We start from the raw sequence: 15876 nt of genomic DNA on the forward strand, positions 1-15876 counted from the left end.
ATCTTGTTTCAACATCTTCCAAATATCTAGAGCAAAATGTCATACATTCATTTGCCAAATACCCTTCAGCAATTGATCCTTCCGGATAACGCTTATTACGACAGTAAGACTTCAACTTGCCCAAGAACCTATACACAAAAGAACATACTACGTAAATACATTTATTTAAAAGGTATAATCAGTAGTAATTTTAAACGTATAATTCAATTAACACCTCTCTATAGGGTACATCCATCGATAGAAAACCGGTCTACCAATTGTTGCTTCGTGCGGAAGATGAATTAGAAGATGCACCATAATTGTGAAGAATGAAGGCGGAAATATCTTCTCCAAGTTGCATAAAGTCAAGGCGACTCGATCTTGTAGTTTATCAAGTTCTTCAACCATCAGAACTTTCTCACATATGACTTTCATTATATTAGAAAGTTCAATGATACAAAATGTCACCTTACTCTACATGCAACCGCGAACAGCTACTGATAGTAAATCTTGCATTAATATGTGATAATCATGTGACTTTAAACCATAAAGTCTTCGATCTTTAACACTGAAACATCGAGAAATGTTTGATGCATACCCATCTGGGACCTTTATATCCTTCAACACCGTGAAAAACACTTTTTTTTCTTTCTTCGAAAGAGAAAAAATAGAAGGCGGCGAGAAATATCTTCCATTCGGATGTAATTGCGAATGAAGATCATGACGAATTCTCATGTCCATTAAGTCAAGTCGACTCTTAAGTTTCTTGAATTCACAGATCGAAGAACTAGAGGATTATCTACAATCAATTCACAGCAAAATTAGCTCCCAACATTTCAAATATATTCAATGATTGAATTATTGTCTAAGCTTGAAGGATATTTTTAAATTGGCATGCCAAAAATCTGGCGATTAGCTTTTATTTACTACAGTGTACATGACCAAGTTAAAAGCTAATTTCGTGCACCAGAAAGTTAAGCTAATTTGAGTGGTAGTATGAATCACTCGTTGAAATTGTAAAAGCTAATTTGGTTTAGGCAAATTTGAAGGGGACGAAGCAGGACTCATCGAGTATGTTAAAATGGTTTACCCTGGAAAGTTAATTAATAACGAGATCTAAATTTCGCCATACCTCTTATGTAGCTTTAAATTTATGTTTTGATCTTCTGGGCCTTAAGCTTGAAGGAAGTAATGGATTTAACCTGAAACATAATTCTCACCATTAGTTATATAGATAAATAAATTACTGCAGCAAGAGAATCTAAAGAACAAAAAACTATCTAACAACACTGTTCATGGTATTTTATTGAAAATGAAATCAAATTTATTGAATGAAAAATCATTCAAAGAGATTATGGAATACAAATTACACTAAATTCATGATTATGTTGGAAGCAATGTTTTCTAATAACCAGATATCACACCACATCTAATCACGATAAACGAGATTATGAAAGCAAAAAATTAAGCACCAAATTTGGAATGTGTATTCATATTAGTTATTCATTAGGTAGAAGAATGCCTAGCACTGCTCTACAAAGCCAATGCTAAATGTACATAATCTATCATTGTATTCCATTTCCACATCAAACACTTTATCAATAATTAACAGAAACCACCCACATCTCTTATCTGATTGCCAAAAAAGAAAGATCACGAAGCTTCATTGTTATTTCCTACCTTTTTTTCCTGGAAAAAATGGTGAAATATCTACAAAATTCTTCATTATGGACCCAAAACAGCTACTGACCGGTAAGAGTACCAATAGTTAAATCTGTCTAACTAGTTCAGACGTTAAGGACTCATAATCCAAAGTTCCAATGGCCTATACATTCCCTCTTTTATCTTCTTTTTATCAGCTCTCGTTCGAATTCTTAGTCTCGTTTTAAACCGTAGAGCTAATTTTAGCATGGGTGGCATTCGAATAAGATCAAATCAAAGACAAATCTTAAATAAATCAGCTAAGACCAAGCTTAGGCTCTCATAGAATTCCATTTGATAAAGCAACAAAAAAACATAGCTTTGAGATAGAAATAATAATTAGCTGGTGTTGAGGTTGGAGATGATAATCTGAAAGCAAGCAGAACCCAGATCCAAAAAATCAAAGAAAAACAAATAGTTCTTTGAGAGTAAAAAACCCCCAAAAAGAGGAGTAGATTAAAAGGGGATGACAAGCAGCAGCAGGAAAGGGGAGCAGTAGCAGCGACGGTGTAGGCAATGACAAGCAGTAGCAGGAAAGGACCCTTCAAGCAGCGACGAGCAGCAGTTGAGTACCGGGCAACGACGGTGTTGGTGATGACGGCTTCGAATGGCAACGGGGAGCCGTTGTTTTCGATGAAATTAGGTTTAGAATTAGATTTCAAGGGGGAAATGCTCTGGCAAAATGGTATGGGACGACAACAATTGCGGCGTTTGTAATCAAAACGCAGTTATATTTATACTCTATTGCGGCGTTTTTTAATAAATGCAACTAATGTCTATATATTGCGGCGTTTGTGCCTAGAAATGCCATAATAATTCAAATATATTGTTGTGTTTGGTGAAAACGCCACTATATAGTATACCTATTGCGGCGTTTGTTATAAACACCACTAATATATAATTTTTTACGGCATTTGCGTTTAAAAACACCACTAAATTACAAATATGTTGCGGCGTTTGTATCCAAAAACGCCACTATATATTGCACCTATTGTGGCGTTTGTATAAAAATGTCGCTAATATACTGCTCATTAGCAGCATTTTTGGATATAAACGCCGCAAAAGGTTAGATATATAGCGGCGTTTTTTGATACAAACGCCGCTAAATACCTTTATTTATATAATATTAACATATTTTAAATATTTCATTTCTTCTATACATAACCTAAATTTACAACCATACATTTTAATTAAGACAGAAGTACTTATGCATAAAACTACTTAACAACAAAATATATTATAATTTATAAACATTAAAGTACTTATGCATAAACAGTCTTCACCATATTGTTTACTACAATTTAGTCTTCATTGCTCCTTCATGGGGAAATGACGTAGGAAAGTTGTTTTCCTTGTTTGACGACGCATCGTTAAGTTTTTCCTCCGTGTAAACTCTATATGGAGAAACTCTTCATCTATTTCACCAAATAAATCCCTTACCTCCGGTTCACCAATAAGACTCCTTGCGCGCTTCAGTGCTTCACTTGAAACAGATAACGACCCTCTACCTACAGTATCAAACTTGATTGGAAGTGGCTTAGGTATTGAATCAAACATTAAAATAAATTTAAATAGATGATATAAACGTTTACTTGGAGTAACAGTAGAGACAACATCGTCTTCATTGAGGATCGCTACTGCTTTTGCAATTGAAGATTATTTCAACGCCACAGAGTTACCAAATTCGGTTCTAAACATAGGGTATTTATCCATTCCTCTATCATCGTTCTCAATAAGCTTCGAAGATCCTACATGCGTATGATCTATGAAATTTGAGTGAGCGTACAAAAAGGGAAATATAGCGGCATAAAGATTCATAGAATATTACCTTCAAGTAGGAGATCGGTCATGGAAGGGTATGGAGCAATATGAGTTCCTTTCGAGTCATCATTGAGTTTCGACAGCGAGACCGGACCGATAGCCTCCCAACAATAATTTGATCCATCATCAGAGCAAAGACGCCACGTAGACATTCCGACGATAATTTCTCTTACTCAATGCAAGACCTACTCTTTTTTTTCTCAAATACGTTAGCTTTCTGGGTTTTCCCCATTTTCATAATACCAACCAAAACAAAAATGAAAAAGATCATTAGTGATAAGAGGGATCAAACTGTGGAATTGTGTTATAGTTCGTCGGTGAGAGGGCCGATTTGTCGCCGGGATAGACAAAAGACGACGTCACTTGGAATCGTGTGAGGAACTTTGTTGTACCAAAGAAGAAACTGTGAGGGAAGAAGAGTTGAAATGATTTTAGGGTTTAGGTGGGAGAAAAGGGAGGACAATATATTTAACATTTTACGGCGTTTTTTTTATAAAAACGCCACTATATCACATGTTTTTGGCGGCGTTTATACAAAAAAAATGCCACTTAAACAACCATATTGTGGCGTTTTACATATAAACGCCTCTAATTTACCATTCTATTACGGCGTTTGTGGTATAAACGCTGCTAATTTACCACTATATTGCGGCGTTTGTGGTATAAACGCCGCTACTTTAACACTCTATTACGGCGCTTTGGCTAAAACGTCGCTAAATGTCTACTCTATTGCGGTATTTTTACTATAAACGCCGCTATTGATTAACCTTTCCGTGGCGTTTGTCTAAAAATGCCGCAAAAACTGTTAATAATTGCAACGTTTGTTAAAAAATGCCACTATATACCATACTATGGCGGTGTTTTGTTAAAAACGTCGCTATATTTATACTCTATTGCAGCGTTTTCACAAAAAACGCCGCTAAAGTCTCAATTTGTGGCGTTTGGATTGAAAACGTTGCTATATGTAACACTTTTGTAGCGTTTTATCTCCAAACGCCGCTACAGAACAGTTTTGCTGTAGTGACGGTTTGATGATGCTTTCTGGAGTGCAAGAGTGAGGTTTGGAGAAGAAAATGGTAAATAATTCTTTGAAAACTTCTTTTGGTTCTACTTCCTCCCTTTCTTTGTCCACTTTACCTTCAAACAAACACACACTTGATTCAATACCAAGATAATAAAAAATTTTCTTTTTATATAAAAAAACTTATTATTTTATATGTCGTACTCTTGTCGTCCCCGTACCCTGTAATTTTAAAAATTATCATTTCTCGTCCCCGTCCCCGCATCCGTATCAGTGCAACATAGGTTTTAGATCCAAATTAAGGATTTCTACGTGGATAAATTGCAATTTAGATATTATAACTTAACTTTAAATGTTTTTACTGTCTAACTCTGTTACTTTCTGTACAAGATATTGTTGGCATTTTAGCTTTTTATTCCAAAATTGCAAGTTTTTTTATTTTTTATGATGCATGGATGTAGATAATTTAGTTTTTAAGAGGTTTAATTAAGTGAATAGAATTGTTTTCCACATGTCTAGTGTGGTCATAGATGAAGGGTTTTGTTTAGTGTGTATATGTAGTGGCGTGTTTATAGTTTTAGAGTTTTCAAGTTGTCGGATGTGAGCATGTTTACCGGAGAAGGCCTTGCTCATAACTTCGTTGCCGTGAAATGTTGGCGATGGCTAATTATTGTAATCTTGAATGTATCTTTTGTAATTGGAAGTTAGCAGAGCAAGATTCAAATGGCGTTCTTTGCAACTTTTGTTTTAATGTAAGCTCGATGATGTTTTATTGTGGTAATTTTTTATATAACTTTGGGGATCCAGAGAAACTAGTTTTAAGAGGTTTAGTTAAGTAAATAGAATTGTTCTCCACAACATGTCTACCGTGGTCATAAATTAAGGGTTTTGTTTAGTGTGTGTATGTAGTGGTGTGTTTATAGTTTAGGGTTTTTCAAGTTGTCAGATGTGAGTTAGAGACATGTTTACCAGAGAAGGCATTGCTCATAACTTCGTTGCCGTTCAATGTTGGTGATGTTTAATGAATGTAACGTTTGTAATTGGAAGTTAACAAAGTAAGATTCATTTGGCATTCTTTTGAACTTTTGTTTTAATGTAAGGTTGGTGATGTTTTATTGTGGTAATTTTTTAATATAACCTTGGGGATTTGATAGTTGGAACTTAGAAGAGTAAGATTCATGCACCTTAACTTTTAATTGTTGGATGTGAGTTGGACAAATGTTTACTGGAGAAGGCATTGCTTGTAACTTTGCTTCCGTGTAAGGCTGGTGATGTTTGATCATGGTAATCTTGAATGTAACGTTCAAAATGGGAAGTTAGCACAGCATATTTTGTAACGGTTGTTTCTGATATATTGCCACCGGTGCACACGTACTTTAGGAAGCCACGTGGGTGAATAAACTTACAGCTATGCCCCACTTGAGGAGTGACTTGTCTGAAGACCCATATAAGAATCTGTTGGGAGTAGGGAGGTTTCACACTGATCATCTACTTCCCTAAGTCACACATCCCACTACTTCATCCAACTGCATCACTTGCTTCTCGTTTTTTCTGTTCCACTGTAAATAACTGACCCCTCAAAGCTATTTGGTTATCAATATGCTAATGGGTCCTAGCCTTGTTTTTCATCTATGATTTCTTTATCATCTTTGTATTAGGATTTTGGTCCTTCCCATACAGACTGCCTTTATCAGTGAATTTATCCAATAAAGATTTCTTTTTGATTCCTTAGATTGCTGTTCCTACGTATCATTATCCCTGCTTCTATCAGTTTCCATGTAAGGTTGATGGTGTTTTATTATGGTAAGTTCTGGGAATTTCATTATTTAAAGTTAAGAGATTCTAGCTCAGTGGTTAGCTTATAGAGTCTCGCTATAGTATAAATGCTTTTAGAGGATTAGCTTCAAGTGCTAACATTATGATTTATGATGTAGGATTATATGTTCATAGACCTTTCCCAGGGTGTTATCACTTTTCTGATGCTTGATCTGATTCTCTCATCTTTTATTTCATGATATTTATAGTGATGTGGCTCCTGTATTGTTTTTTAAGGATGAGAAAATTCAACATGTTCTTGGACATTTTCAAAAAGATTTTGAAGGTGGAGTATCTGCAGAAAACCTAGGTAAGTTCGAAGAAAAAGAGAACAATGGTTCTCGTAAAGTGAAGAGTCAACATAAGTTGGAGTTCATAATTTGAAATAGATGAATTTGGGAATCTGGACATTCTTGCAGGGGCAAAATTTGGTGGATATGGATCGTTCTTACCTACATATACACGATCTCCTAGCAGGTCTCATCTGAAAAGTCCGTCAAAAGTTAAGAGCTGCAATGCACCTAGATCTCCTAACAAGATACAAGTTGAGGTAAGAGTTTTCCTCTCCGTCTCTTCTCCTCCCTTGAAATTATATTTCATCTTGTATAAGGTAGGAATCTTTTGATGGATCTTGGTTGATTTGAGAAGTCAAAGTTAAAGTGAGCAGTTTCTTTGTTTTGTTATATAGGATGGACGTCATCCTACAAATTTTGGACCTCTCCCTGCTTTAAAGGCATCACCTGCAAATGATTCGATTAAGCAAGACATCAGCATAACATTGACTCATGCTCATGAGCTTGCTTCTAGGTGCAAATATGCAGACAAGAAAGCTGCCAATATGCCAGAGCAGAAAATATTGAAGCTACGAATCAAAGTGGATTCAGATAACTTGTTGACACGAAAAAAGGCTGCAATCTACAGTGGTCTTGGCCTTGATGTCTCACCATCTTCTTCCTTAGATGAGAGTCCTTCTGAAAGTGAAGGGATGTATCAGGAGACTCAAGAACAGTTATTAGAATCTCCAACATTTAATATTTATTATTATTCTCATATAAAGAATGTTTTGCTTTTTCTCTAATCCTGTATTTTCTTACATCTGATGAACCTGAATTGATCAGAATATTTTCTTTTTCTGGATATTCTTGAGCAGTTGATGACTTCCTTCCCAGTTCCTGGGGAAGCCCTACTGTCACCTCTACCTGATCATCTACTTTACTTGAATGAAAAGGAGAAAACTCTAAAGGAGAATGTGTCAAATTCTGGAAAGGGTGATCAAATATTATTGGGAGACGAGAAAGCAAATTCAGTGGAGAAAAAGGACTTCACAGTAGAAAGGAAAGGTGGCAGTAAAAGAGAAATAAGGAATGACAATGGTATCATGTCAAAGAAAGAAGTAGATATTGACACACTGGCTTGTAAGGAGCTTGTTTCAAAACCATTGAAACTTCATCTTTTGCCAAGGCACATTCTGCTGTTGACAAGGTAAAAGATAAGAGCATGACAAGAAATACTGGTGCCCATTATATAGCTATGGAGGAGTCGGTGGAGCCAATACCTGCACAAAATATTGGCTTGGAGAATATATGGGCTAGTTCAGCTCAAAAGTTTCTTGATGATAATTCAGGCTTTACGAGAAAAGATGAGTATATTCAAGCGGAAAACACTTGTGATTTTGTCAAATCTGAGTCTAATACTCAAAAAAGTAGCAAAGCTCTAAAGAGTGAACCAGTAGATCCTCTTAGGAAGAAGAGCAGTCAGAGAGCTATGTTGCACGGGCAAGACAATATGAAGTGGCCTCCTGCCAAGAAGCATACCTCTTCTGGTGGAAAAAATAAATCAAAAGGCAATCATGGTCAAGACATTCTAGCTGCTGAGGTACCAAAAGAAAGCTTGAGGGTTGGTTCTTCTTTGATGCTGAAGAATAAGCAGACTGCTCATGTGAACAATAATACAAACAAAAGGGATTCGGGAGACCAAAAATTAGCAATAGTTTTACAAAGGGCTGAAGATGGGTATAGAGAATTTTTTGGAGTTTTAGAAGCAGAACAGGAAGAGAACCTAACAAGTACATCAGAAATTCATTCTAAAAATCGGGTGAAGGAAAATGATAAGATTGAAAAAAATACACTATCCATTAACAATGCACATAATGACAGGCGAAGTGTTAAGAAAAGTGATGATTTACTGGTAAGGAAGTCATACCCTGGATGATGCTTCTATCTCTGGTAATGTGAATGCTGCTGGTGCTTGCCTTGGAACTGCAGATCCTGTATTGATTAAAGAAAACTGGGTTTCTTGTGATAAGTGCATGAAGTGGCGTCTTCTTCCAATAAGCATAAAGCCTATTGATTTACCTGAGAAGTGGTCATGCAGCATGCTTAACTGGCTGTAAGTTCTTTTTATCATCCCTTCTAAAAACTTTTAAATATAATTTAATGGTTCAGAGTTCAGATTCCCAAATTTTTCATACATATATATATTGTTAAAATGGTGTTGCAATGAACATGAAATTGTTTTGGTGATTTACTTTGTGATGGATTGTAGAGAAATACCTCTTCTTCTCTGACATTGTTTGTCCTGTAAATTTTTAGGCCTGGAATGAACCACTGCAGTGTTGATGAGGAGGAAACTACAAAAGCTTGTTTTTGCATTGTATCAAGTTTCTGCTGTAGCAAGTCAAAATAATCCTGACGGTACTATGTCCAGATTACAATCAGCTGATGCCCTGCAACCTGAACAAAACCAACAATGTTTTGGTTCACATGCTATGCCTCCTGGAAGGAAGAAACATGGTTCAAAAGAAATATCAAATGCAATATATAAAGATGAGCCAATTCCTATGAAGAACATGCATACATCAATTCTATCCGGATGTTTAACTGATATAACTAAATCTCCTGTGGTAAGTGAACTTGGTTTGCATGATCCTAAAAAATGTGATTTAATTGCCAAGAAACACAAAAGTAAGCAGAAAGAGAAGCATAAAGTGTCAGAACCCAGAGCTGGTGGAGGTATGTTTTATTAACATATATTTGTTGTACATCTAGAGTTTCTTTTTGAAATTATATAATATGTTGCTTTTATTAAACACATCCAATTAGGTGATGCCAAAACTTCAAAGATGAAAAGACAAAGGACCTCTGATCAAAATTCTTTAAGGGTGTCCAAGAAAATTAAGTCTGAAAGTTCACATCTTGCTCATGAAGATTGTATGTCTGAGCAGGCTGGTAAGGGTCCTAGCACAAGTAACGATCTGCCAACCACATGAATAGGAAAGGATCATCTTAAACATAGAGACCTTCTTTCTTATAATGATCCAGAGTTGGATAAGGAGGACAGACAACGGGTCTCAGGTAAAAAACCAAAGAAAAATGTTCAGGTTCCCTTGGCTGATGGATCAGTCAATCTGGTGAATTTTGATGGTGGGGAAGTTTCAAGAAAGAGGAAAGTTGTTGATGATAGCGGAGAGTTTGTGAAAGAAGAGTTCAGCAAAAATGGCTACAGGCAGGAAAAGAAGGTCAGAACATCTATTTCTGGGGGGAAGGATTCCTCCTCTGCAAGTAAAAGAAGTAGCAAGCTGGAGAAAAAAAATATACATTCAAAGAATCACCGTAGTGGGAAAGAACTAGATAGCACTCTGTCCCAAGGTAACTTGTGTGGTACAGATTCACTGAAAAGGGATTTTGCATCTTCCCAACATTCCTTGGCATCAACCACAAGCTCATATAAGCTTTCTTATTCACATAAATCAAAGCCTGGCATCCTTGAAACAAAAGACACACCTGAAAAATCTGTTTCCTCATCTTCAATGAGACCTGCTGATCCAGATAAGCTTCCATTATCAAGAAGAATGTTACAGGTAAATATGAGTCCCATGATGCTGGTCTCTTTGGTGCAGGTACTCCAAGTAGGTGCTCAGATTGTGAAGATAAGGGTCAGAGTGACAAGTCTGGTATAAGGAAGGGAAAAACTTCTCTTGCAACTCAACATGGGTCCCCTGACTCTTCTATACTTGATGTTCAGGTTAAGGATGATGATCATTTAGGTGGAAGTAGAGCTAAGGCTTCAATTGAATCTTCTCCTGATTTCAAAAGAGGTCAATTTATGAATGGGACTGTTGATTATTTAGGCCAAGAGGCAAAATATGCTGGGGAATTGACAACAGTGGATAAACACCATGATGAAGAAAATAGGAATAAAAAACATGGTAATGGTGTTGCCTCTCAGCGAAGAAAATAGGGCAAGGGTTCCTCAAAGTATAAGGATAGAAGTCATAAACTTAAATCTGATTCTGTTGATGAACCGGATGATCGTGTGCCTTCACGGAAGGGAAAACCTTGGGATAGTAGAAATGATTTTCAGGAGAGGCTCGGAGTTAAGTCTAATGAAAGTGAGAAGAGATTTTTTGATGATAATAAAGAATCTGTGGGAAAACCTTCCAGTAAGAGTAGTAAAAGAGAGAGTCGATCAAATATTGGTTGTTCAGATGCTAAACGAGATGTCAGTGGAGGTCAAGATGTAATGTCTACTGTAAAGCAGAATGTTGCGCAGGATGGCAATGCTAGCAAGTATATGAAGAGATCCCACTCTGACAAATCTGATCATGCTGAAATTGCTTCTGGGATAGGGAACTCGCTGTCATTACCACCCTTTGGAGGAATTCCGAATGAGATGCTGACTCACTGCCCCGGCCCTACTGGATCCCAAAAGGGAAATGGAGCTGATGGATCTCTAGGTGGTGATGCATTGAAGAAGGTACAAAAACAAATAAAGAAGGCTGATCATCAAAATGAGACTCAACATGGTAGTTCTAGACATACTACATCTGGTGGGCATAGGGTCAGGGACATTGATGCCCGTAGTCCAATGAGAAAGGATTCCTCAAATCAGGCATCTTCCAATGCCTTGAAGGAGGCTAAAGATTTAAAGCACATAGCTGATAGTCTCAAGGTTTGTTCCTTGTTATTTCCCAGTTGCTTCCTAGTTGCAATTTCATTTTGTCCTAGCCTCTATCAAGCTTGATTTTATCTTCTTTTTTCTTTTTTTTTCTTTTTTTTTCTTTTGAAAATTTCTATTAGAACTCTGGATCAAATGAGGAGAGCACTGCACTTACTTCCAGGCAACATTGAAGTTTCTACATAGTGCTTCTCTACTAGAATCTTGCAACAGTGAGGATACTAAACAGGGAGAGATGTTTCAGTCTATGCAAATATATAGTAGCACTGCAAACCTCTGCAAGTAAGTTAAATATTTAGGTGCTACAGTACATTTTTCTATAACATTTTTTTGGAACTTAATCTCGTTTCGCTAAAAAGTTTCTTGCAACATGGAATATTATGTTATTGCATTTTATTTTGGAATGGTTTATTTCTTAACCTTTTAATCTTTGTTTGTCTGTTTTGATCTTTCAGGTTTTGTGCCCATGAATATGAGAGATTAAATGACATGTCTTCTTCTTCTTTGGCCTACAAGTGTACAGAGGTGGCATATATTAGAGTCATCTATGTCTTGTTGGGAAATAAACGAGTAATGAGTAATTTCCCTATAACCAGATTAGTGAGAATGCGAAATAAATGCGAAATAAAAGCGAAAAAATAATACTCGAAATTGATAACGGAGTTTAGCCAATTATGCCTACGTCTCCAGACTGCTGCAGATCTTTTACTAAAGAGACACTTTACTGGTGTTTACAAAACACTTACTACTCACAAGAAAGCTCTCTAGTATTAGGAGAAAGAAATGATTTTGGGATGATTTTGAAGCTAAATGAGTTAAGGTATTTATAGTTGAAGCTTAGGGACTAATCTCATAATTAACCCTATTTCTATTTTAATTAAAAATTAGGGCACCGAATTCGATGCCCCCATTGTTGAAAACCCAAGCCAGTGCCTCCAATTTCTGAAAAAAGTCAAGCCCTTTTTTTTACTTTTCCTTCCAACAATCTCCCACTTGAAGACTAATTTTAATATGTATTCTCACCTCGATCAATGCAACAGCATTTCTAGTCTTGTTATTCTAGCATGCCAACTGATCGTGGTCACCGTCTTTGTCAACATGTCTACCGGATTTTGAGCTCCACTAATCTTTTCAAGTTTCAAAATCCCATCTTCCAGAAGAGACCGGATAAAATGATATCGCAATTGTATGTGCTTCGTCCTGGAATGAAAAGATAGATTCTTTGCTAAATAGATAGCACTTTGACTATCGCAATACAAGACATTGTTTTCTTGTTTCTTGCCTAACTCTTCCAAGAAACTTTGGAGCCAGACTATCTCCTTGTTGGCTTTCGTAACAGCGATATATTCTGCTTCAGTTGTGGAGAGGGCAATTATCTTCTGTAGTTGAGAAACCCAACTCACTGCGGTTCCTCCTAGTGTATAGACATACCCTGTAGTGCTTCTTATGATGTCGACATTTCTGGCTAAGTCAGTATCTACATAGCATGTCAGTATCGCATCTCCACCTTTGAAACAAAGTGCTTTGTTTGTGGTACCCCGCAGATATCTAATGATCCATTTGACTGCTTCCCAGTGCCCAGATTATTCATGTACCTGCTAATAGCTCCCACTGCATGAGTAATATCTGGTCTAGTACAAACCATGGCATACATCAGACTTCCAATTGTTAAGGCATACGGTACATTCACCATGTGTGCACGTTCTTCCTCCGTCTTTGGTGATTGTTCTTTGGAGAGTCTAAAATGAACAACTAAAGGTGTACTTACTGGTTTAGCATCCTGCATGTTGAACCTGGAGAGTACTTTGTTGATGTACTCAGCATGTGATAACATCAAAGTCCCCGACTTTTTGTCTCTCTTAATCCTCATCCCAAGAATCTGCTTTGCAACGCTCAGATCCTTCATAGCAAACTGCTTCGATAATTTTTTCTTCAAGTGTATAATCTCTTGCATGTATGAGCCTGCAATGAGCATGTCATCAACGTATAATAATAAAATAATGAAGTTGTTGTCGAACCTCTTGATGTAGCAACAATGATCTGCTTGGAATCTGGTAAAACCATTGCTACTCATGAAGCTATCAAACTTCTTGTACCACTGTCTAGGAGTTTGTTTTAAACCATACAAGCTCTTCTTCAACCTGCATACCAGGTTTTTCTTGCATGCCTCTATGAAGCCTTCTGGCTGCCTCATATAGATTTTTTCCTCCAAATCACCATGAAGGAAAGTTGTCTTTACATCTAACTGTTCAAGATGTAAATTCTCTACGGCTACAATTTGCAACACCAGTCTGATTGTAGACAGCTTCACAACTGGAGAGAAAATTTCATTGTAGTCAATATCTTCTTTTTGATGAAAACCTTTGACAACCAATCTTGCTTTGTAGCGTTTGCTCTCATCGTGCTCTTCTTTGATCCTGTAAATCCACTTGTTATGAAGTGCTTTCTTGCCTGATGGTAATTCAGCTAATTCCCACGTCTGATTTGACATAAACGAGTCCATCTCATCTTTCATGGAAGAATCCCACTTGACTAAATCCTCCACCTGCTTTGTTTCATCATAGCACTCTGGTTCACCATTGTCAGTCAGCAACAAGTAATGCAAAGAAGGCGAATAACGCTGGGTTGGTTTAGGAATTCTAGAGGAGCATCTTAGTTCTGGTGTGTCTGGTTCTTCTTGAACTACTTCAGGACTGATCTGAACATCATTTCCAAAAATCTCCTCGAACTCAAAAAATTCCTTTGTTTCAGCTTCGATATTGGAGCTACTTGATTCTACGGTTGACATGTCTTTGTACATCACATTCTCATTGAAAATGACGTCTCTGCTTCTGATGATCTTTCGATTTTCGTAGTCCTAAAACCGGTAACCGGACTTATCACCACCATAACCAACAAAGACACATTTGTTGGACTTGGCATCAAGTTTACTTCTTTCAGCAGAATTTATGTGTACATAAGAAATACAACCAAACACTCTCAAGTGTGAAAGGTTTATTTCTTTTCTGCTCCAAACTTCCTCTGGTATTCCGCCATCCAAGGGAACTGAGGGCCCACGGTTGATCAGGTAAGCTGTAGTGTTGATAGCTTCAGCCCATAACAATTTGGGCAATCCGACATGTATCTTCATGCTTCTGGCATGTTCATTCATAGTTCTGTTCATGCGCTCTGCTACACCATTTTGTTGCAGTGTCATGGCAACTGTTGTCTCCATTTTGATCCCATTATTTGCGCAGATATCTCTGAATCTACTATTTATGCACTCTCCTCCATTGTCAAACCTCAACCACTTGACTTTCAAACCAGTTTCATTTTCCACCATGGCCTTCCATTTTATGAATTTATCAAAGACTTCTGATTTCCTCTTCAGAAAATAAACTCACACCTTCCTCGTAGAATCATCGATGAAGATGACATAATATAGTGAGCCTGCAAGAGATGGAACTGGAGATGGTCCCCATACATCAGTATGAACCAACTCTAACTTTTCTGCTTTTGGTTTCTTGTCAATATTTGCAAAACTGACTTTCTTTTATTTGCCAAAGATGTAATCCTCACATAGTCCGACATTTACATTCTTTAGATCCGACAGCTTCCCTTTTGACAAAAGTGTCTTCATCCCTTTCTCGCTCATATGGCCAAGCCTTTGGTGCCATATGTTTGATTTTCCATCAGTAACTGTTACTGCAATGATATTCTCTAAATTTGAGGTTACATAGAGAGTACCAATCTTCTTACCACGAGCAATGACGAGTGCTCCTTTGGTAATCTTCCATTCACAACCTGAAAAGGTTGTACTATATCCTTCTCCATCAAACTGTCCTACAGAAATCAAATTTCTTTTGAGGCCAGGAATATGTCTCACTCCTTTCAGATTCCAGGTGGTCTGGTTTGGCAAATTTAGTCGGATGTCTCCTTTTCCGACGATCTTTGTAACATCCCGAAATCTGGGTCAGTGACTAAAATGAAATTTTAGTCAAATTTTGGAGATCAATTTATGAAAATTTAAAAATTCAAGGATTTTTATAAGAATATTTTAATATTGGATAAAGGGTAAATATGAAAGTATTATAAGGGCATTATGGTAATTTTAGCTTAAAAGATATTTTTCCTCCCTTTTATAAGAGTGAAACACGTGGGTTTGGAGAGTTATCTGGAACTCTTCTTTTTTCTTCTTTATTTCTTCTTCTCGTGTGTTCATGCTCAAGCCTCAAAGGTGAGTTTTAATTTTGATGGTTAATTCTTGAATATTTGAGTTGTGTTTTATTCTTTGAGTGTTATATAAGCTTAAGGAAAGCTTATATAAGTTTAAAACACCAAGAATAAAGAAATAGAAAGGAATTTCTATTAAGAGTTCAGAAATGAACTATTGTTATAGAAATGTTTTTGAAGTTCTAATAATGGATTTGATTTGTCAAAGGGTTAATTAAGAAGTTAGGGGTGATAGAATTGAATTGAGAATACATGGAAAATTTGATGAAATTCTTTGATTCAAGAATTATGGTGGATTATGAGGGATAGTGAACTGTTATAGTGTTATAAGAAGGCTTACATATGTATAGAATTGGATACTGATAAGTATT

The 15876-nt window shown here is 36.7% G+C and overlaps 1 protein-coding gene across 1 annotated transcript; it reads left to right on the forward strand.

The window, feature by feature from the left end:
• The first annotated feature begins 10560 nt into the window (after positions 1–10560).
• Positions 10561–11842, forward strand: LOC120157970 (cysteine-tryptophan domain-containing zinc finger protein 7-like). Its single transcript, XM_039168920.1, has 3 exons — positions 10561–11287; positions 11416–11575; positions 11749–11842. The coding sequence occupies exons 1-2, from the start codon at positions 10859–10861 to the stop codon at positions 11464–11466; spliced, it is 480 nt and encodes a 159-aa protein (XP_039024851.1). The 5' UTR covers positions 10561–10858; the 3' UTR covers positions 11467–11575; positions 11749–11842.
• The last annotated feature ends 4034 nt before the right edge of the window (positions 11843–15876 follow it).

Source organism: Hibiscus syriacus, unplaced genomic scaffold (assembly GCF_006381635.1).
Source record: "Hibiscus syriacus cultivar Baekdansim isolate YM2019G1 unplaced genomic scaffold, ASM638163v2 tig00111280_pilon, whole genome shotgun sequence".
In the NCBI taxonomy this organism is placed as follows: Eukaryota; Viridiplantae; Streptophyta; class Magnoliopsida; order Malvales; family Malvaceae; genus Hibiscus; species Hibiscus syriacus.